Source organism: Coturnix japonica, chromosome 4 (genome assembly GCF_001577835.2).
Source record: "Coturnix japonica isolate 7356 chromosome 4, Coturnix japonica 2.1, whole genome shotgun sequence".
NCBI classification, from domain to species: domain Eukaryota; kingdom Metazoa; phylum Chordata; class Aves; order Galliformes; family Phasianidae; genus Coturnix; species Coturnix japonica.
Genome location: NC_029519.1, coordinates 11,707,403 through 11,728,550, shown reverse-complemented (window position 1 = coordinate 11,728,550; position 21,148 = coordinate 11,707,403). Strand labels below are relative to the sequence as shown.

At 43.0% G+C, this 21,148-nt stretch overlaps 1 protein-coding gene across 3 annotated transcripts; it reads left to right on the top strand.

Moving 5' to 3' along the window:
- Positions 1-916: 916 nt before the first annotated feature.
- RLIM (ring finger protein, LIM domain interacting) lies at positions 917-18,090 on the top strand. Of its 3 annotated transcripts, XM_015860564.2 has the most exons (5): positions 966-1,079; positions 4,564-4,742; positions 9,343-9,531; positions 10,386-10,469; positions 11,294-18,090. In XM_015860564.2, exons 3-5 carry the CDS (start codon positions 9,363-9,365, stop codon positions 12,820-12,822), a joined length of 1,782 nt encoding a protein of 593 aa, XP_015716050.1. In that variant the 5' UTR covers positions 966-1,079; positions 4,564-4,742; positions 9,343-9,362; the 3' UTR covers positions 12,823-18,090. The 3 variants fall into 3 exon arrangements, with proteins under 3 accessions (XP_015716049.1, XP_015716051.1, XP_015716050.1); XM_015860563.2 differs by lacking the exon at positions 4,564-4,742 and having other exon boundaries at positions 917-1,079; XM_015860565.2 differs by lacking the exons at positions 4,564-4,742; positions 10,386-10,469 and having other exon boundaries at positions 965-1,079.
- Positions 18,091-21,148: the final 3,058 nt, after the last annotated feature.

Sequence of the window (21,148 nt, the reverse complement as noted above, 5' to 3'; positions counted from 1 at the left end):
TTCCAGCTTCTGTGGGAATCCCTTACATCCTCTGCAAAGCTTTAACTTTTTCTTCTCCTTAAGCCAGTACTCAGCATCCCATCCCCCTTGGGTTCAAAACCAAGCTTGTGGTTTTCTCTCTCCTACCTCTCTATCTTTTCAGTCAGTTTGTTTGTGTTTTTCTCTCTGCCCTGATTGATTCCTGATCCTGCTCCTCTACCAACCTGCCACAAAGGAGACGCACTGACCCTACAGGTAACATAAGTAGAGTTTTATTGAGCGCAGAACTACAGTGACATTTAACCTACAAGCAGGCTTACAGAACTGTGGACGTGTAACGCTTAATTTAAGCTTACACTGTCAAATAGGAACATCTGGCTTTTCTGCAGCATGACTCATCTTCAGCACACAACACTGTAGTGTAAGCCAGCATGAGAAGGAAATCCTGCTAGCAAGGCAAGGAGGGTGAATGTTGTCAACAACAGCCTTGCTGACCATTTTTCCCTTACGAGCTGGGAAACACTGGCCATTTCCAGTCTCTTTGCTGACACCTTCACTCACCACGACCCAGGTGAGTACCTTGAGGTAACACGAAATGGCCCCCGTGGCTCTTGGTACACACACGGGCCATACCACTCCTTCACGCCAACAGCATCACTCGGGGGCTATGCTGAGCCCTGGGGGCTGCAAACAGAGAGGTGGTCCAGCCCCCCTTCACCCCCACACACACCATCAGCCCCATCCCCTCCGCCTTTGCCCCTCTTCAAAATGGCGGCGCCCCTCCCCTCTGCACAGCGCTGGAGCCGCTCTACCCATCTCGGCGGTGCTCCACTCTCCTCTCGTTGGTGCGCGTCCCCCACCCCCGCCCCGGAGGCTCCGTCTGCGCGTGCGCACAGGCCCGTTCCTTTACTTCCGCTGTCGGCTGCCGCTTCCGGGCCCCCGTTCCTTGGTAACAATGGAGCAGAAAATGGCCGCCTGAGAGGGAAGGCAGAGAGACGCTGCGGCTGCTTAGGGACGGACGGAGCGCGGCGAGCCGGCACCGAGCCCGCTGAGGACCGGAGAGAGCGGCGGAGTGACAGCTGAGGAGACGGCGGCGGGCGGTGAGTGCGAAGGCCTGGACGCGGACGTTCAAGATGGCACTGGGAAGGGAGAGGCCCAGGCCCAGGGGAGGCGGCGGCGGCCTCCGCCCGGAGATGGGGGCGGCCAGGGGGACTCGGGCTCCTGAGCCCCGCGGTGTGGATCTGCTCAGCGGGCTCAACCGGGCAGGACGGTCTCGGGTTCCAACGAGGCTCGGCGGGCCGCAGCCGTTTGAGGTGGAGCGGGTCCGTGCTGGAGCCGGGGGCCGTGATGGCGCTGTGCCTGAGGCTGTGCCCTGCTGCTCCGGATCAACAGGGCCCCAAAGCACTGGGGATTTCTCCGCCTTCGCTTGTGGTGCGTGATAGAGGACGGTCATTGGGGCTCCACCACCGCCGGACAGTTGAGTGGGCGGAGGGAGGGGGGGGTCAGGGTTGGAAAAGGTTCTTTTTGGGTGAGGTGGAGTATCACGGCCACTGCCCCGGGCCTTGTGCTGCTTAGGGCCTGCTTGAAGATTCTCGGCTCTTCAGGTCTGTGTTTGCAGGTTAAATTCCTTGCGTTAAGGCAGGAGCCCTGTTGGAGGTGAACAGAAGTGATTCTTGATCCCGTTGTGCCTTTTGGGAGGGTCGTGATCTTTGTGTGACCTGTTAAAAGCTGTTGTGATTGCTGTTGGTGTCTTATCCGCTTCTCTTCACTTAGTCATGTAATATTTATTCTGTTACCTTGCTTCCTGTACACATTTTTCCTTCCTTTTTTAATGCTGTCTACAGACATTTGGAGTTTCTGTTTACTGTATTTCAAAACTGTTGTCAAGTGTTATGCTATATATACATCACTTTATTTTCCATTGTCAGCCTTAATGGAGGAGCAATACCAAGTTGTAGAATACGGACGTTTTGAGGTTCATTATTTGTTTTGATTTTAGTGTGTAATAGGAGTCGGACACAAGATTTCACAGCACAAATACACTTTTTAAATTGAATGTTCTTGTTTGTGTTTCTGTTTTCTTTTTTTGAGGTGATAGTTGTGAGGAGCCTGTAAACAAGGGTTCAGTTGGGACTGTATACAGTAGGGCAGTTGCATGTATGATATATTTCTCCTGTCTGTGTTGACAGTACTTGTTGTTTTCAAGCTGTAAGTTGTCATGAAAACAATAGAGAAGTTCCAGCACTACTCTGTTCCATAATGTTAATTGCAGTGACTTGACAAGTGTTTTTAGGGGGGGAAAAAAAGCGTGTTTGGCTGCCCCTTAGACAGTTAATCATCAAAACTGAGAGTTTAATGCTTGGTTTTGCTGGAATGACCAACTACCATTTAAAAAAGACTGCATTCCCTCTCCAAGTTTACCATTTGAGAATGAAACTAATTACAGTTTGCAGTCTTGTCACTTCTGCTGCTAACAAGGGGCAGCACAACGCGCATCATAGGATTAAGAGATGTTGGTTACGTTGGACCACTAAGTGTAACAGTTACAATATACTGCTCATCAGCAATTCTGGCTACATCAATGTTTTGTCAGTGAGAAACCACAAGCATTTTTTCAAGCTCGTAGTCGTTGCCAGCAGTATCAAATTTATTTTCCATATTACTGAGTCCATGAACATACCAAGGTGTACTGGAAAGCAGTGTTGCAAGTTTCTGGTCTTCATTACATGTCTCTTTTTTTTTTCCTGTATCAGTATTTTTAGAGTAATGTGATCCTTAAATGGAAGTGTTTTTAAAAACACTCATGTATTAATGTACTTGGCTCCTTTATTTCTGTGTTCCCCATCCCTATGGAATTGTTTCAAAGTAAGTTTCTTCATCTTGGTAGAATTCTTATAGTTGCAGTAGGAGTATTGTACTTTTGTACTTTTTACAGCCATAATTTAATGACATTTACTTCAGCCCATAGATTGTATTTGAGTCCAGTTTAGTGAAGTTTTAACAAGTTACTTTGGTGTTCTAAGTTCCTCGAGTGCTTGACAAGAACAGCAACAACTGCGTGCACTGGGTTTCCTATGTGGGTTGTATTTGTAGTGAATCTGTCATTGTTGTTTTGGCCTTTTAGTAGAAGCTGTATTAGCAGTTCTGTGAGAAGGTGAGAGTAAATGTAGAGCTGGCTTTTCCAGTGGATGATCATTGGCTTTGTGCTTTCAGTAAACAGAAGTTCTCTTTCCTCAGAAATCAAAACACTGTGTGATGGGCATCAGTTCTGTGGGTACAACTTCCTTAGCTGTCAGTCCTGTTTACACTGCTGTCTTTCAGCGTCAGCACCAGTTACTTTCATGCAGAGTATTACTTCCCTGGAGCTCCAGCCTCGCTCTCCTGCCCGCTGATCTAGCAGGAATATGGAATATCGCTACTCAGGGAAAGAGAAGTTCCATGAGACTTCTTCCACTACTGGAAAGTCAGTAACGTGAGTGTGCTTAGCTTTCTCTGAGGTGATATCACCTCTGTCTGAGCACAGAAGCAATACTATATTAATTTTATTTTGATTTTTGTGTGTGTGTGCGTGTGAAAAATGCTGTTCTAATAAGTCTAGGTTATAAAATGGGAAGTACCTGATTTTGACAATCCTTGTCTTATATTCAGAGCTTCGCCTTCATTCCCATGAGATCAGTGTTCTGAAATTGCAAAGCTCCACCCTTCTGTATGGAAGGTAACAATAGAAACCTGTAATGAATTGCTATGTGTTCTAGATCTATTTGAAGCGGGGACAGTGGGCACTTACACAGTGAGAAGCCAAGTGTCTCATTCCTTCATACCAGTCTGTTCTGTCAAAATGTCTTCATTGTTAGTATTTTCAGCAACTGTTCTGTAAAATGGTTCATTTGCTTTCAGTCATTTAAAATGTATGTTCTGAATGATGTTTTGCTTAATGGGCTTTGCTTTGAAACACGATGGAGTGATGAAATATCTGAATCCATGTTTAATATTCCATATAAGCTGGTATTTAAGTTGTATAGTGGTCATAGAAGATGTTTCTTTTCAGCTATCAGAAAGTGGTGCGTGCTCCATAGTGATTTTGGAGGCAAAGAGGGAGTTCTTGAGTGCTTAGAATTTGTAGTAAGTTCAGTAAGAAGTCTGATAATTGAATAGAGCATCAGAGTATCTGTAGCAAGCAAGAGTAGTAGGAAAAAAAGTGTGGGCGAAATTCATGATGCAGCTTTGAAATCTTGAAGAGTTTGTTCCTAATCTACATGTTAGAAATGATAACAAGTTAATTGTACTTATGCTACTGTAGCCTTCAGTGTCTTCACAAAAGACTTGTGTAGCTGCACAAAAACAGCGAAAATCTTGATGCAACGAAGCTCCTTGTATAACGCAAATAGCTGTTTGATTCTAGTGTTTTATGGTATCTTTTTTCATTAATAAATAGGATTTACTGACAGTTCTTGCTTATACTTCTGAATTTGTAGTCTCGAGTGATGAAATATTTAAGATGTTCCAATTAATGTCTTTTTGCTGGTTTTATATATTGAGAAATCAGGTACTGACTAGCATGGAAACTATTTCTTCTTCTTCTAGGAAAACCTAGTACTTGGACTGAGGAAGGCAGAGGGGAGTTGATACTGCATGTGAAGCTGGTTCTGTTTTTGCTTGAAGAACCTGGAGTACCAGAACTGCTCGTTATAGCTCTGTTCCTGTGTCATTTGAGAAATGGAATGGGAGACTTGTGTCTGAGGCTGGTCCTGCCAAACGTGGTGGTATGTTAGGGCTGCTGGAGTCAGAGTTCACAGAAAGTGTTTTCAACAGACAGCTGGGTTGCTCTTCTTATGTGGTGCTAAAATGTCCTTGAGGTATCTTCAGACTGGGGAAAAAATAGTTAACCAGAAACAAGCTAAGATCAAAATGAAAAGTATTCCTAGCTCCCACTACTGAGTTGCTTCTTTGAGTCAAAGGCTTTGATAATTACTTCAGACTGGATGTAGGTAGGCAAGGTGCTCTGCTGGTTGAAGTACCTAATTAAGATGAGGCTATGAATCATAAATGAGAAATTAGCCTTTTGCTGAGCACGTCTACGAGATGTTTATTCATATTGCCATCATCCTTCTTGTGTGTACAAAGGTATTAATTGCGTTGCTGGAACATGAGGTTAGTCAGGAAACGTTTAACATATGGGGCACTACAGATGCTCACGTAATGCTGAAATACTGGTAGCACCTAGATGGGGAACGTTGCGGGGGAGATCTTTGTGCAGCTATCTTGTGAGTTTCTGATTTGCTTGTGCAGTTTGATTAATTGCTGCTCTTCTCAAAATAAGTCATAAATCCTAATGAAGACTTCAGGTTTAAGGTACTGTGTTTTCTTAGAACCCTGCAATTCATGGGAGTAGATATAGTGATTAATCACTGACTTTTGGTTTTCTGGGAAGAACTGTGTGGTCCCTGAATGCTAAGCAATATGGAGATGGTGTTACTGCTGAAAGTAAATGGACAACTCAAGTACTTCAATACTGCCTGCTGTACCTTCAGGTATTTAGAATGGTAACTTTGTATTAAGGAACACCTGGATTCTTAAATCATTCCTGTCCAAAGAGTATTCACCTGCAGAAGGATGTGTTTGTTTGGTTTTTTAATTATAAACCCCTGTTTATTTTAGATGTGGCTCAATATGTTATCTTGTTTGGGGTGAACTTTAGGTGATTTTTCCTCTTTCCTGTGAAGAGATTTTCATTACTGGATATCTCAGCTACAGTTGGCAACAAATAACAGGCCTGAACTTCCTACTCACAGATGTGACCTTCCCCACCCTTTGTAAACTTAGTGCTGACAAGGGAGAGCATTAAAGGAGGAAATACTGGCTCTTCACTTGAATAAGAATGAAACCACTAGAAGAAAGAGAAACAAGAGTCGAAGCACACCTGCTTATTAGATAATCAAATGCTGGTCGTTCTTCTGTGACTTAATAGCATACCTGCAGATTCTCCTTTGTCAGGTTACTCTATGTTGCTTAGTCAACTTCCTTAAGCCAGTTGTAATTTTCTGTGGTGTGTAAGCTGAGAGCAGAATCCAGTTGATTCTGTGAGGCTCCACCATATTCAAATAGGAGTGGAGCGATACATGCTACCACTATGGAGATCCTGCTGAAGGAAGTGTGACCTGCAGACCTTGGAATGGTTGAGTATGTTCTATCTGGTAGTGGAAGGCTCTGCAGTGGTATAGGAGATGAGGCTTGAAATGGACAGAGCCCACAGTGAGGAGAGAAAGTAGTAGAAGCCTCAGAGCAGAGATCCTGTTTTTCTTGTACTGGTTTTAATGTCAGAAATCTAGTTAGAATATTGGCCAGTTCGCTATCAATGATAAGAATGGAAGAGTGTTGTTGCATATATTTCTGCCCCACCTGTTTTTGTCCATGTAAACATCCTGTAGAGATTCATAGTATTTAGAGGATGTTGAAGTGAAATGGTGTAGAACTGGGGTTCATTGGGCTGGTGTGCTCTGTTTTGCTGGCTCACATTTGGAAGGTACAGTGAGTATGTCACTAGTGGATGTAGCCCTACTGCAGATGGAACTGATTATCAAGATCCTCAGCTCTGAGGCTGTTTTCTTGGCAACGATATTTTTTAAATCTCAGCCAACAGCTGATCTTACAGTTTAAGAAGGAAGATGAGAACTGAGGGAGGAAGAAAGGGGTGCAGACCTGGAACCAGATAAGACTTTGTATTATTAACATTCCCTTAAGGTCAGCTGTTGAAGTACACACAGTGGTAAAGAGTATTTTTCCCAATATAACCTGTCTTGACACTTTTTTCCCTGACCAAGAATAGCATTCACTTTGTTTTCTGAAATAGAGCAGGCAAAGTCTTTGTATCAAGTGGGTATTGTATAGCCAGAGTGCCTGTGAGCATTAGATTTTGCAGTCTAAAGGGAAGTTTCAAAGCATAGGGAGTACAAATGCCATACTTTGCATATGTACTGTACTCTTTTAAAACCTGCTTGTTGAATTAGTGTAATACTTACAAATATGTTAATGTTGCAGTCTTTGTGAAGAGCGCGTTGTGTTTTAAGCTGGGTAAATATCAAGGTAGCAGCTATTTTGAGGGAAATATTTTATAAACAGCTTTTTGCTTCTCTTATCCCTTAGTAGGTTTTTGCATTCCCTTCTTTTTCTGTTTTGTGGACTTTGCTTTGTTGTCATCACCTTTAACAAATAAAAAAATAAAAGGGGGAGGCGAGGGGGCAATGGTAGTTAAAGCTGTAATCCAGATTCCTAATACTAATGCATCTTTTTGGGTTTTCTTTTGGGTTCAAGTCTCTCATTCTACTCAGTGTTCAGGTGATTCGTGTAAGAAGCAGCTTTGCCTTTCTGATATTATCTTGAGGATGAAAATGTCTTGAGGTTAGTTGGGGTCATAATTCTGCTACAGAAAGCTTGTAAAAAGCTGTTTGAGTTTCAAGCCAGCTGTCCTCGTTAGAAGTATGTGTCTGAGATCTGAAGGGCGTACAGATTTCATAACAGGCCAGTCTGTGCTGAATCTACCTGCTGGAACTGTTGTGCAACTTCCCCTGTGAATGGCTTCATTTATCAGTGTGTTTGACAGTGCATCACATGCAACTCTTCAGATTGTACCAGGGATGTAGGAAATCGGAGACAGCTGGTAGGCTGCCATTTGAAACGCTAGTAAGCCAAGTGGTTGCTGCTGCTTATTGATTTAAAAATAGTTAAATAATAATAATAAAAATGGCAGAAATTAAATGGGCTAAAAAGCAGTAACTTTCCACGCCTGTAACAGTGGGCAGTCAAGACATTTGTGTCTTACTGTGACTAACCTGAAAGCAAGTTTTAATGTTAACACCTTAATTTGAGACAGGATTGGAGTAACTATTTCCTCATCTGGAAGCCTGTAATAGTGGGGTGGCCTATCCTATGGAAGTTTGTACTGTTCCACACTGGAGAGATACCAGTGCACTTTAATTTTCACTATAGCAGTGGAAATAAACTACTCTTGGAGATTCCATGGTGCTTGTCTTCTGTGGAGAAGCACTAGTGTTAGCTGTGGGCAGTCAGTACAGCTGTGCTGACGTACAATAGAAGTTACTTTTTGCATTAGACAGATGTCTAAGTGTTGGATGTTTTGCAGTAAGAAGCAAAAAGCTTTATTCTTCCGGTATTTTTGTGTCACATGAAACATGGTTTGAATGAAAGGAACATTTTTTAATAGGGAATATTATTACCGAGCTTTTTAGCATGCAGAGGATTAGTGTGTTAATCACCTCTCTGAGTAACCAGATTCTACCAGTTGTACAGGAAAATTCTTAATGTTGTGAATAGCAAGCTATAATGATTAAAGAAACTAGTTATTTTAGCTTCATTTGATGTATTTGCATTGTGCAACCAGTGCCAGAATGTCTCCTGCGCTTGCAGGTGTTTTAATTTTGATCAAATACAGGCATCGTGTTTATGGATTACTTTTTTGTTTTGAGACATCATTGAAGATCTCATAAAAATGAAAATAAGAGGAGCAGATGAGAGTGAAAGAAAAAGTTCTTTGTAGCATAAGTTATGACGGTATATACACATTGAAGCTTTGTCCTGCAATTTGTTTTGTTATCAACATCAGAAATTCACCAACTACTGACTGGAACTTGCAAGCAAATTCTCTTGACACGGAACCACAGAGCTGATTGTACAACCCATTCCCTCCTCCCTTTTACTTTATTTGTTTTTTCGGGTGGGAGGAAACTAATAGCCCTTTTTGTTGTGGGTTTTTCTTTTTCTTTTTACACGTACAGTGTTCTGTAGCATCTTCAGACTCATTTGAATCTGAAATAATCCAACCATTCTGTTTAAAACTGACTTGGATTTTGAAGAGTGTCTCGTAGTTGTCAGCAAACTTGATTGTTTCCTGTTTTCTTTGCTATGGTGCAAAGCAGGAAGAAGTGATAAGTGTTTAATTCTGTGTCCTTTTAGAGCTAGAGCGCGTAAGCATGGATGGCTTGTACCTTGTACTGTGCTGCTGTGTGGCACAGCAGGAACTTTTGTGCTCTTTTAGGTACTTGTAGTAGCAGGAATATCTTAGGGTAAAGAGCAGACAGTTGTAGGCAGCTATTAAGCTGATAATGTGTCTTGTGTTTGTACTTGTAACATTTTTTGAGTGTTGGTAATGATGGCTGTTGTTTGTACTCAAAGCGGGGAAATATTTCATTTTGTTGTATTGCAACTTAACTGAAACTTCATTAGGAAAGTCTTTCTCCTCAGAATTTAAAGGTGAATGATGTATTACCAGTTAGTCATGTCTAAATATTGTGCTCCGTTTCATTAAGTTCATTAAGAATGATTTATTTTTTTTTAATCATTTTTTAGACATTATTCCATTTGCCAAGATGGAAAGCTCAGATTCTAGTGATAAAGGAAATATTGATCAATCAGAAGCACAACGTCAGAGTCAGCTAGATCGCTTAGATCGAGAAGAAGCTTTCTATCAGTTTGTAAACAACCTGAGTGAAGAGGACTACAGACTTATGAGAGACAACAACTTGCTAGGAACACCAGGTATGTAATGCTTGTGTATGTACATCTTACTACATTTACTTGGAAGTGATTTGATTTTTTTTCTGTTTTTAATCTCTTTCATCCATTTAGTTCATGTGCTGCAGTTGCATTCCATGTTAGGGAGTAGCTTCCTGCCAGTTTGTGTGCCCTCAAAATAGAGGGCACTGACTGGCAGTGAGGGATTTGGGATGGTGTGGATTCAGCAGGTATGGAGGTCTAGTGTTCATACCTCTTGATGGGAACATCCAGAACTGACCCAGTTATGGCTGCTTAGTCTACTTTGATAGAACAGTAATCACCTTTAAGCATGTGTGAAAATTTCCTGCTGATGTTATAAGTTCATAACTAGGCTAATTAATCTGGTACAAGATTCTGCAAGGGTGTTCTTATGTCTGTTTTCAATTGACTTATTAAACTGGCTCTTTATAGAGTGATGCCTAATTGAAGCCAGTTACAATTTAAAACTAATTCAGACTTCTTTTTATGCTTGTGTGGTGTTTTTTTTGTTGTTTGGTTGATTTATTTTCAGTACTCTGGGTAGTCATTTAATTGGTTTAGGATGGAAAAAAAGAATGCTGATGAGTTGTAGTGGTTGCAGTACAGTACCAGAAGGCCCATCTGTCTTCTTTGAGTAGGTTTGAAACTGTTAGATCCTTCAGCCTCAGCAACTTATTTGGGACAGTGGTGCTGAAGTGTTTGAATTCCCCTTATAACTACTTGCTTGTCGGTCTCATTACGGCAGAATTTAATTAAAACAAAAACAGTGGCTTGTACCTTCTTTAGAAACTTTTGATAATGCTTGCCATACGTATGATTTGGAAATATTTTTGGAAAATTTTGCTTATTTTTCTAAGGTGAAATTACTGAAGAAGAGTTGCTGAGAAGGCTGCACCAAGTTAAAGAAGGTCCGCCACAGCAAAACAGTGATGAGAATAGAGGTATATACAGTATTTGTGAAAACTCTTAACTTTAGCACCCCATACGGACCTTAACTTGAGTGCAGGAGTGGAACAAGTTAAGCCTAGGCAGGTGCAAGGTGAGCTTTGTTTCAAAACTAAATGAACGTTATGTCTGATATCTGCTACGAAGATCATTTTGGGACAGATTTCACCCATAACACCTCTGTTACTTGCAGCAAGCTAAAATTTCATCCAGGGTTCTTATCTGCTTTTTAGATTGTTTTCCTTCTTAACTTCTGCTCCCTTCTGGGATGTTTTCTGTCAATTTTCGTGTTTTTGTTCATCGTTCTTCCCTTCCAAGGGTGCTCTATTGCTTTTTTCATCGCCTCCCTAAAGAGGTTGGTGGAGGATTCTTGGAGTTTGCTGCTGGGGTTCATTCTTTAACAAGATGGGTTGCTATAAAACTATTCTTCAAATAAAGACTCAGAACAAACATATTTCTCTGCTTAGCAGTCACTATATTGCTTAGTTGTTTGGAAAGAAAAACACAGAACATTGATGTGACACCTGAAATACAGCTCTCCATTTATTTACGATAAATAATGTATTACTTTGATTTGGCTGCCGTGTGATGACTGCAGCCTGTCTGTATGTATTAGAAAAAAAGTCCACTCCTGCTTCTTTACCAGAGCTCTGGTAGATAAGAATTGTAATGCTATTTATGAAGTCGCAGTTACATTGGATAGTGTTAAGTGCTTCTAGACAGTCGCATTTTAAACTATAAGCAGTTATTTTCTTGGAAAAGATCACTTCAGAATTAGCTCAGTGCTCTAATTTTGGTAGTTCCTTGTCTTTTTTTACAGGTGCGGAGTCCACAGAAGATGTTTCAAATGGAGATTCTATAATAGACTGGCTTAATTCAGTCCGACAGACCGGAAATACAACACGAAGTGGGCAGCGAGGAAACCAATCTTGGAGAGCTGTGAGCCGGACTAACCCAAATAGTGGTGACTTCAGATTCAGTTTGGAAATAAATGTCAACCGTAATAATGGGAACACAAATCCGGAAACTGAGAATGAGCCATCTGTAGAGCCTTCCGGTGGGGAGGATTTGGAAAACAGCCAAAGTGACTCTGAAATTCCAAGGTCTGAATCACCATCTGTAAGGCAGCCTGGATCAGAAAGGAGCACTTCAGAAGAGTTAACTGAGGAAGCTTCTCCTAGAGGGCAGAGGAGAGCGAGAAGTAGGAGCCCAGAACAGCGGAGAACACGGGCTAGGACTGATAGAAGTAGGTCACCTATTAATCCAGTGAGTGAGGCTCCTCGCAGGTCTCATCACAATACATCATCTCAAACGTTTGACCATTCTGCAGTGAATGAAGCTGAGGGAAGCTCTAGAACTAGGCAGCATGTGACGTTAAGGCAGCATGCAGTGGGGACTGAGATTCCTAGCGAAAATGCAGTTCTGTTTTCAGCCCCTGAAACAAGACCTGTTCCTCAAGCAGCAGGTTCTTCAGAAACTAATGGTGCCGGTGAGTCTGCAGCTCCTGGACAGAGGCCTCCTACCATAGTACTCGACCTCCAGGTGAGAAGAGTTCGTCCAGGAGAGTATCGGCAAAGGGACAGCATAGCCAACAGAACTCGGTCCCGGTCCCAGACTCCTAACAACACGGTCACTTACGAAAGCGAACGGGGAGGGTTTAGGCGTACGTTTTCACGTTCAGAACGGGCTGGAGTGAGAACTTATGTCAGTACCATTAGGATTCCAATTCGTAGGATCTTAAATACAGGCTTAAGTGAGACTACATCAGTCGCAATTCAGACTATGCTAAGGCAGATAATGACAGGCTTTGGAGAGCTGAGTTACTTTATGTATAGCGATAGCGACGCAGATGCTAGTGGCCCAACTCCAAATCAGAACGTGGATGCTTCTGAGCCGCAGAACGGAGGAGGTGGTAGTTCAAGCAATGAAAATACAGATGTTAGCTCAGGGGAAGTGTTTGAAGGTAGTAATGAAGGTGGTTCAACATCTGGTGCCAGACGGGAAGGTCGGAATACGAGAGGATCGGTCACATTTGAAGAAAGTGGTTCTCTACCATTCCTTAGCCTAGCACAGTTTTTCCTACTAAATGAAGATGATGATGACCAACCAAGAGGACTCACCAAAGAACAAATTGACAACCTAGCAATGAGGAATTTCGGTGAGAGTGATGCTCTGAAAACATGTAGTGTGTGTATTACAGAGTACACGGAAGGAAACAAGCTTCGTAAATTGCCTTGTTCTCACGAGTATCACGTCCACTGCATCGATCGCTGGTTATCGGAAAATTCCACTTGTCCCATTTGTCGCAGGGCAGTCTTAGCTTCTGGTAACAGAGAGAGTGTTGTCTAAATGAGATCTGAATTTATGGCTAAGCAGCTAGTGTAATAGTGATGGGCAAAGAAGTCACTTCCTTTATGGCCACTTTTTGAGTGGTAACTCAATGTATAGTAATTACTTGGAGTGAATCTTCCCTCATGAAAGAATTTTCTCTGAATTCAAGCTTTTAAAGTTGGAAAAATTTGTTAGGGTTTTCAAGATCTAGTCGGTTCGTATGATGAATTTCATTTGTCCAAAGACATCTACTCACTTAAAAATACTTCTTTCTTTATGAAGGGTAATAAGTTCTATCCCCTTCCTCCTCCAGTCCAATAAACGTTTTGTCCTCAACATTGTGCTTATGAGTAGTCTTTCTGGGAAGTCATCCCAGCTAAATGCGCAAGAGTCATAGAGGAATTTTTGCAAGAAATCCAACTGACTGAAAAAGTAACCTGAATTTAATTGTGTACTTGAAAATAGTTTTAATTTTCATACTGGGTTAATATTGGACGTGTCTGTGTAAATAACACTAATGTTAGCCCTTTCCCCATCACTATGGCACGCTGTAGGATGAGCTGTTAGCTTAATTGGGATATTTATCTTGTTGTGGAAATATAAGAATTGCCTATGCTTGTTTAAATAAAAAAAGAAAAATCTGTTTTAAAATTGTAAAGCTTTTTTGTAGAAGCTCAGTACTTTTCCAATGCACTGTTGTATTAACGCATTAAGAATTAAAATTGTACCACGCTTAGAAATTGAGAATGCTTTTCATACAAAACCCACCACAGAGAGAGCAAACTAAATACAGGAGAGCTGCTTTTATAACTGTGTACCTGTCAAGAGCAGTGCATATCTGTACTATTCATGTGAACAACTACTGTAATATAAAAGCAGTTGAATTGGACACTTAATTGCCTTTAAAAATTGAAGCGGAATGTTTATAACTGCAGTGTTTTGGCTCAGTAATGCAACCCAAAAAGATGATAAAAATTAGAAACTGTTCTAATGGTTGGTTATTTCTTTGTGTGGTTGCTAATATGTAATAATACAAACCAATGTGCACCAGCTCTTTTGGTGACGTTTGCCCTATTTTTGTATTTTTCCTTGAAATTTTGAGGTGACCCTGTGTAATTCTTCAGCAGACAAATACTGATAGATTGGGTTTTTTTTCCCCACACCAGCTTGAACAATATTAAGTAATCTCTGGATCTATTTAGTGAACATGCTGATGTGTATCCACTGTTCTTAGCCTGACTCAAGTTCTGCAAAGAAATAATTATGAACTGGAAAAGAGACTCATTATTAGAGTGCTAGATTAAATATGAAAACTATAACCGATTGCTGGAGTATATTTAATGTTAAGATTGGCAATACATTTAAAAGCAAACAAAACAACACCCTCATACTCCTATTGAAAAGACTGAAATCTTAAATTTAAAAGTATGTATGTGGTGTATAGAAATAGAGAATTGGAAAATGTATTTCCTCCTGGATGTGGTGGCCCTGCAAGAGCAGGGATAGGACCAGCTGGACTCAAAGGTCCTACCATCCACACCCAGTCAGGGATTGTGTACCTCAGCTATCATTGTGTCGGGGAGCTGTCACTCCTCTTCAATGAGCCATTTCTGTTTTATTCTCTAGTGACTGTTTTTTCTAGCCTATATCTGCACCAAAAAAAGCAGTATATTTTTGATCTTCAGGGCATAGTTCGAAAGGGATATGAACTGCTCTTGCTGGCTATATGGGAAATGTTGCTTGCTCCTCAGATGACAAAACCAAAGTTGGCCTACCTTTTTTTTTTTTTTCCTGATTAAAATACATTTTTTGGTGTGTTACAGTGGTGGTTGCATAAAATATAGTCTCTGCTCTAAGCCATTTTAATGTCTCATCAGCTAGTTAAGGATTTCACAGCGTCCCAGAATTCCAGTATTTTTTTTGTGTGTGTGCATTTCGTGGCGTTTGGCTTAGTGGGAAACCCTGACTGGCTATTGAGCTCGCTTTCCTCCTGTTGGGACACACCATCATGGCAGAGGGAATACATGTGGTGTCATTATTTCTTTTCCTTTTTTACAGAATAAATAAGCTCATGTTCTTACTGTTTTTTTCCCTCTGATATGCATCACTGTAACGTTGGAAGTTCAATATTAATTTCAGGTGCTGGACTCTTATGAATGTGGGTAATACATTTGATGCCAAATCTTCCTCAACAAAATAACGCTTCTGAATTTCCTCCGGTAGCATTCGCATAGCAAATGTGTGCTATCAGTTGCCAGTAGCTTTATTGACTTAATGGAGTCTTGAATTAGAAGGGAAAAAACACTTCTCTGCATGAATGCCGTTTTAGTTTTTGAGAATCTGGCGTGTATTTCTGAGGTCTAAGAATGGTGACCAGAAAGTAAGGAGCCCACTAGTGCTAATTAACGCAAGGCACGGCTGTGATGCGTGTCATTCAACATACATAGCTTTCTTTTTCATGTTCTGAGTTTCCAGTAACTGTATCCTTCGGAAGACTCACCGTTACAGTTTTGTTATAGCTTAATAGTGGCATGCCTTAACATTTTATCTTTCTGTAACGATAGCAACTAATAAAATGTTGGAGGTTTCCCAAATGGTACCAGGAATAAATAATTTGTCGTAAAATGGCTTGGATTGGAAGAGACCACAAAGATCATCCAGTCCCAATCCCCTGCCATGGGCTGGTTGCTCCTCACCAGCCCAGGGCTCCCATCCAGCCTGGCCAGGGGTGGTGCACACACAGCTCTCTGGGCAGCTTTTACCAGTGCCTCACCATTCTCTCAGTAAATAGTTTCCTCCGATGTCTGATTTAAATCATCCCCTCTGGTCCTGAGAATTTAACCTCCATTAAGAAGCTGTGTTTTATATGCCTTTTCTGATGCCGAGTGCTGGGGGCTAGTCGCCCAACACTTGGAAGAGTTGGCGAGAATTAAATTGCTGGTACAACCAAGAGCTCAGTGTTACTGACTTACCTGTCGGTCTCTGCAGCAGTTCTGGGGATGAGTAGTATCCCCTCTACTCAGAGCTGCATCTGGAAGCTCGGTGTTCATGAATGCCTTTCTGCTGTACCAGAAACCCCCCGTGTCTGCACCACAGTCGTAGGGCTGAGTTTTGTGAGAAGTTCCCCAGTGCTGCATTTTAACCTAATACCTTGAGGTGATTTAATTTCTCTACTTCTCAGGTTGCATTGCAGATAGGAAAAGTCAATATTTACATTTTGGTCGCTAATGAAACATCAATTGCTGTAATTGAAAAGGCTCCCAATTAACCTATTCTACAGCTTCAAAGTTATTTTGGCATTGGCTGTTTGTACCCATTGCTTCCCTCAGTTAACACGTGGTATTGCAGGTGGAATGCAGCATCTTGCCTCGTACTTACAACCGTATGAAGGGCCAAAATGGCCATTTGGGCGACTTTAAGATGCCTGAAAGAAATAGAGCAGAGGCAGCCCCGCTGCATCAGCCGCCTGGTTCCTAGTGCCACCTTGTGGGAGCCTCTCAGCCTTCTGCAGAGCCATGATAAAGCCAGTTCGTCCCTTAGAGCAGCATGGTTGCTTTTCCACTGAAGGCTTTTGCTTAATTTTGGAGGGGGATTCCCTGTTATCAGCTGCCTCAGTAGTTACGGTGGTGTTTGCAAGCAACGAGCCGCCCACGCTGCAGATGTGAGTACCTGTCTGGCTGGTGGGTGAGCTGAGTTCCTTTCTTCGGGGACAGCGCTGTGTCTGCAGGACCTCCGTGCTGTGAAAGCAGCCACAAGGCCAAAACCTAAAAGAACACACGGCACTTTTAACTTCAGGGTGTGTCTGATAGTTCAGCTCAAATTGCGAACCGATAAGGAGCTGTGGGTGCTTTCCTTTTTCCTTTCAATCAGGTCTTTATCTATTCAAAGGCTGTAAAGACTCGTTCCTGGTGTTTGTTAGATTTCCCTTTTACACGTGCACTTTTTAATTACCTGCAAGACGTTTGGGCTTTTTTTTTTGCAAAGAACTTGCAGGCAGTCAATTGACTTGTTTTAAACACAGTTTCATTACTGTAGCAACCGCATGCATAGAAATTACTCGTTAAACGTTTAAAGACTTTTAGTAGGAAGTATTAATGTGCGTGCACAGCAGCTGCACTAACGTGATACTCTACCAGTTTTGAAGGAGCCATAATTGTCCATTGTGTCAACTTGCAAACTAATGTATTTCCCACTAATGTTGACACAATGGGCCGTAATGACTGTCATTCCCGTTTCCTGTCAGTTAGCTGGATTATGCAAATACGTCGGGCCAGAGGACTGTTTCCCCGTCTAATTGCAGTGGATGTTTATCTTGTGATGGTTGCCTACACAATGGGGAGGTTCCGCATGGTGTCTAATCAGAGAATCTAGCTGGAAGATGAGAGGAGGGCTGGCAGGGCTGACCATGGCTGTGACTATTAGCAGTGTGATGTTTTCTGAGTCTCCCAGCATCGCCTTCACTGTCACACCCCAACACAGAGGTCCATCCAATTGGCTTGAGCTGCAGCCTTACCTTTGACTTGAGAACCTTTCTGTTACCCTACTGCGTATGTTCGTGCTGCCTGATGTCTCATTTTCTCCTCCTGTGGGGACTTGGGTTGCATGATGAGGAATGTAATGATGTTTGGAGCTGATGAGGTGCACCGTTGTTATGGGCATCTGCCTGCTCGCTTTGGATGAGAGTTGGCTCAGAGCCACGATAAGGGAATTTATAACAAATTCAGAAGCATTTCCAATCACTGCACGCACCAGGCTGTTTGTTTGTTCTTGACTAGAGAGGAATGAAAGAGGGTGAAGATTGATGATAGCTTACCCAAAGTACATTAAAGTTGTGTTGTGTTAAAAAAAGAAATTTGCATCTGTTAAAGCAGGGCTTCCCAACCTCTTCTTGAGGCATCCTTTTTGTTTTTTCCTCTTACAGGGAAGCATACTTTTGGATTTGTTTCGCTTATTTTATGTGGTTTTGATCCTTCAGCTGAAATACCCGAGCTCCCTTCCTGAATCTCACTCTGCTGTAAAGCTGTTGGTTGGGAAGCCCTGAATTCAACTGAGAATGTAAGAGTTTTCTTTTTTTCTCTTTTTTAAATTTGATTTATTTTGGTTGCTGTTTTGTACAGTGCTTTACATCTGTTTATACTCGACTTGTTTAGTACCAAATGGTACTCTGAGGTCATCAGACAACAGTTCGATCAGATTCGATAGCTAATATTTAGGAGGAGTTTGTTCCCTATGTAAGATGTCATAATGCAAATTTAAATAGACTCAATAAAATGCATGAAGTGATAATTCTGTGCTTGATCATCACTCCTTGGGTTTATTCTTCTTACACTGGGAATGTGCCGGAGTAAATACTGAAGGATGTGGTAGAAACATACGCGCTTTTCCCTTGAAGCTGAAAAGACCTGGAATGGTACGGAGTTAAGTTCTCAGAAGAGTTTATTGCTCCTTAGTACATAAACCAGAAGCAATAAATCTATGTGCCAGACTTGTGTAAATCTGTCAGTAGATAGCATGGGGCACCAAAGCTGTACATTAGCTTTCAAGTGGTAGCTGATAGTTTTATGGGTGCCCATCAGGGACCGGGGCTGAGTGCTGAGTCCCACTGGAAATACACTGAGCGCCTCACGGTGTTTGTGGCTTTCATGAGAAGCTCTCACATATGGCTAAAAGCTTCACCCTAAATTTAGTAGCTGATGTACGTGCAAATGCTTACTTGAGTGGGAAGGAAATTTTGTAGGGTGTGGGAAGCTTGGAAGCTTGCTTTATTGCCGGCGCTTCCCTCACCTCATTCTGGTCCTTGAGGAGGAAGCCAAGGCCGTTCCTGGGCCGGGGCCTGATGGCATCGCAGCAGAAGACGGGGAAGGATGGCAGTGTTTGGATGCAGACACACGGTGCCCTGTCTGTTGGGTGCCATCCAAGCTGGCAGCAGTCTCACAGCTAGGCCGATGCTTGGCAGCGCTGTATGGGATAGTCTGGCTATGGAAAGGAGGAAGGTTGGTGGGCTTCCCAAGGGATGTGCAGAGCGCATATTCTGTTCAGGTTTCTATAGTATGAGCTGTTCCCAGCTGCCAGGGGCTGCATCTGGAGCTCTGTGGTCTGTCTGCTCTGACCGGTTCAAACTGAAATTGGAGAGGGCCCTGCAGCCTGTTCCCTGACAGGAATTCTGTTAGGCAGTGCAGAGGCGGGGAGGAAAGCGGAGCTCTTTGCTGCGAGCCCATCCTTCCCAACTGCTGTGTGTCGGGACCTGTTTGGGGGCTTTTAACATAATGAATCTAAACTCAGCTGCGTTGTGGCTTCCTAAGCCCTCACAATAAAGTTATATGGGGAAAACTAAGCCCTCTTTTTAGTCTTAAACGAGATGATATTGTCTTTGACACTAATGAGATGCTGATGCTGCATGCTCCAACTGTTTCCCTGAATAAATCCCCTGCTGAGCCAAGCATGTGAAAGAGCAGGCATCGAGCCTCCGCGACAAGGACCGCTTCATCGAACAGAGTCAGGCTGCGCTGTTGGCATAGGGTTTCTGGTGTTTTCACACATTGCCATGCACTGCTGGCAGGTCCAGGGCTCCCAAGAAAAACAGCTTGTGCAGGGCACGGTCTGTGTGGTGGCACCGAGGCACTGCCTGGCGTGCTGCAGTGGGACAGCAGTGAGCAGAACTGTGACTGCAGTGAGAGTGTCACTGCTGTGATGGGGCTGCACTGCCATCCAGGGGGACCTTGAAAGGCTGCTGACAGGGTGTCCTGGGATGCATTAGGCAAAGCACTGCCTAAAGGAGATTAAGGGAGGTGGTCCTGCCCCTCTGTATGGCACCGGATGGACCCACAGGTCCCTTCCAGCTTCAACTAGTCATAAGCTAACCAACCTATGCTATTGTGTGAGCAGGTGAAATTGCGATGTGCAGTGGTAGACATAAATTAATCTCTGTAGGCACTGCTGACTTCTATATAAATCAGATTCACTTGGAAACGATGCTGGTGGTGCCTTGGGGATGAGTTTGCTTCAGTTTGTAATGATGAGAGATAGTGGGAATGGAGGACAGAGAAGGAGATGGGAAAAAAGGGTGAGCACAAAGCAGGGAGGCTAAGGAAGGGAATAGCAGGATGCAAACAGGCAGGAAGAAGGCTGGCATGAAGTCTGGCAGCCCAGTAGGTAATGGGACAGTGACATTCGAGGCGGTTTGTAGTGTGGGGATGGGGATAACAGAGTGATTTATTTCCAGTGGGCTTCAGCGGGAGGGCTGGGAAAAGGCTTCCAAGCTGCAGTGAGCACGGCTGGTGAAAGCATCAACGTGGGCGGGAGAAGGCAGCGGGGCCAAGCATGCTGGGGGACGAGGCGCAGGCCACGTACACTGGACTGAACAATGCTGCAGATGGGCCGATAACGGATTTATAGCCCAGCAGCACAGCGCCTCGGAGGAAGAGATGGGAGTCACAATAGCTGGAGCCCTGCTCACCCAGCACACACCAGCACAGCAAAACACCCCTCAAATACCATTCTTATATGTATGCATACATATTTTTTCATCCCTTGTTTTGCCTTGCTGCCATGGTTTCCAACATTTCCTCCTGCTGCTCTGTGTTAAAGCCCCTTAAACCCAAGCAGGCACTGCTGCTCCTGGTGCCCCATACCAGAGTGATGCTCCATTGACCACTGGCAGGTGCTCAGCAACCCTGAACAGCACAGCCTACACTGTGCACGTACCTCTCAGTGTGACCAGAGACAGATAACACGCCGTTCACAGAGGCAGCTAAAGCACATATGCAATTCATAGCTACCAGCAAACTAACACAAGACATAGTGCTTAGTATTTAATATATAAAATACACATACAAACATTCAGTTTCATAAGAATAAACGGATCCCAGCAGGCAGGCACACAGACACACCTGTGGATACGTGTGTGTATATATATGTATGTATATATACATATATATCTATTTGTGTATTTGTATGGGGCTTGTGGAGGTGGGCAGTGACAGACTGGTGCTCCTGGGGTGTTCAGCAAGCAGCCTGCATGCAGGTGACTTTTATCACGTAGCCCAGCACCTCTCAGCTTCCAGCCATCCCCAGAAGATCACTCCAGGATAGAGTAGGGGTTTTTTTTGCGTTGAGGCTCCTTGCATGGCACACCGGCCCACGGAGGAGCTCGCTGCCACTGCCTTGCAGCCTTTGAATCCCTTTTTACTGCCTCTTATCTCCTGCTGGGGATTTTTTGAATGTTATTTGCAGTAAATATCCCCGACTTGAAAAAAGAGTTGAGATGCACATTAAAAGAAAAGAAAAAAGCCTGTGCCATATCAAATTCATGCCTATGTCAGCTTTCATCTAATGTCAATTAAAG

Coding starts and splice junctions, on each gene's coding strand:
- RLIM (XM_015860563.2), top strand. CDS start 9,363: ATGGAAAGCTCAGATTCTAGTGATAAAGGAAATATTGATCAATCAGAA. Junction 9,532..10,385: donor CAACTTGCTAGGAACACCAG/GTATGTAATGCT, acceptor TATTTTTCTAAG/GTGAAATTACTGAAGAAGAG. Junction 10,470..11,293: donor AAACAGTGATGAGAATAGAG/GTATATACAGTA, acceptor CTTTTTTTACAG/GTGCGGAGTCCACAGAAGAT.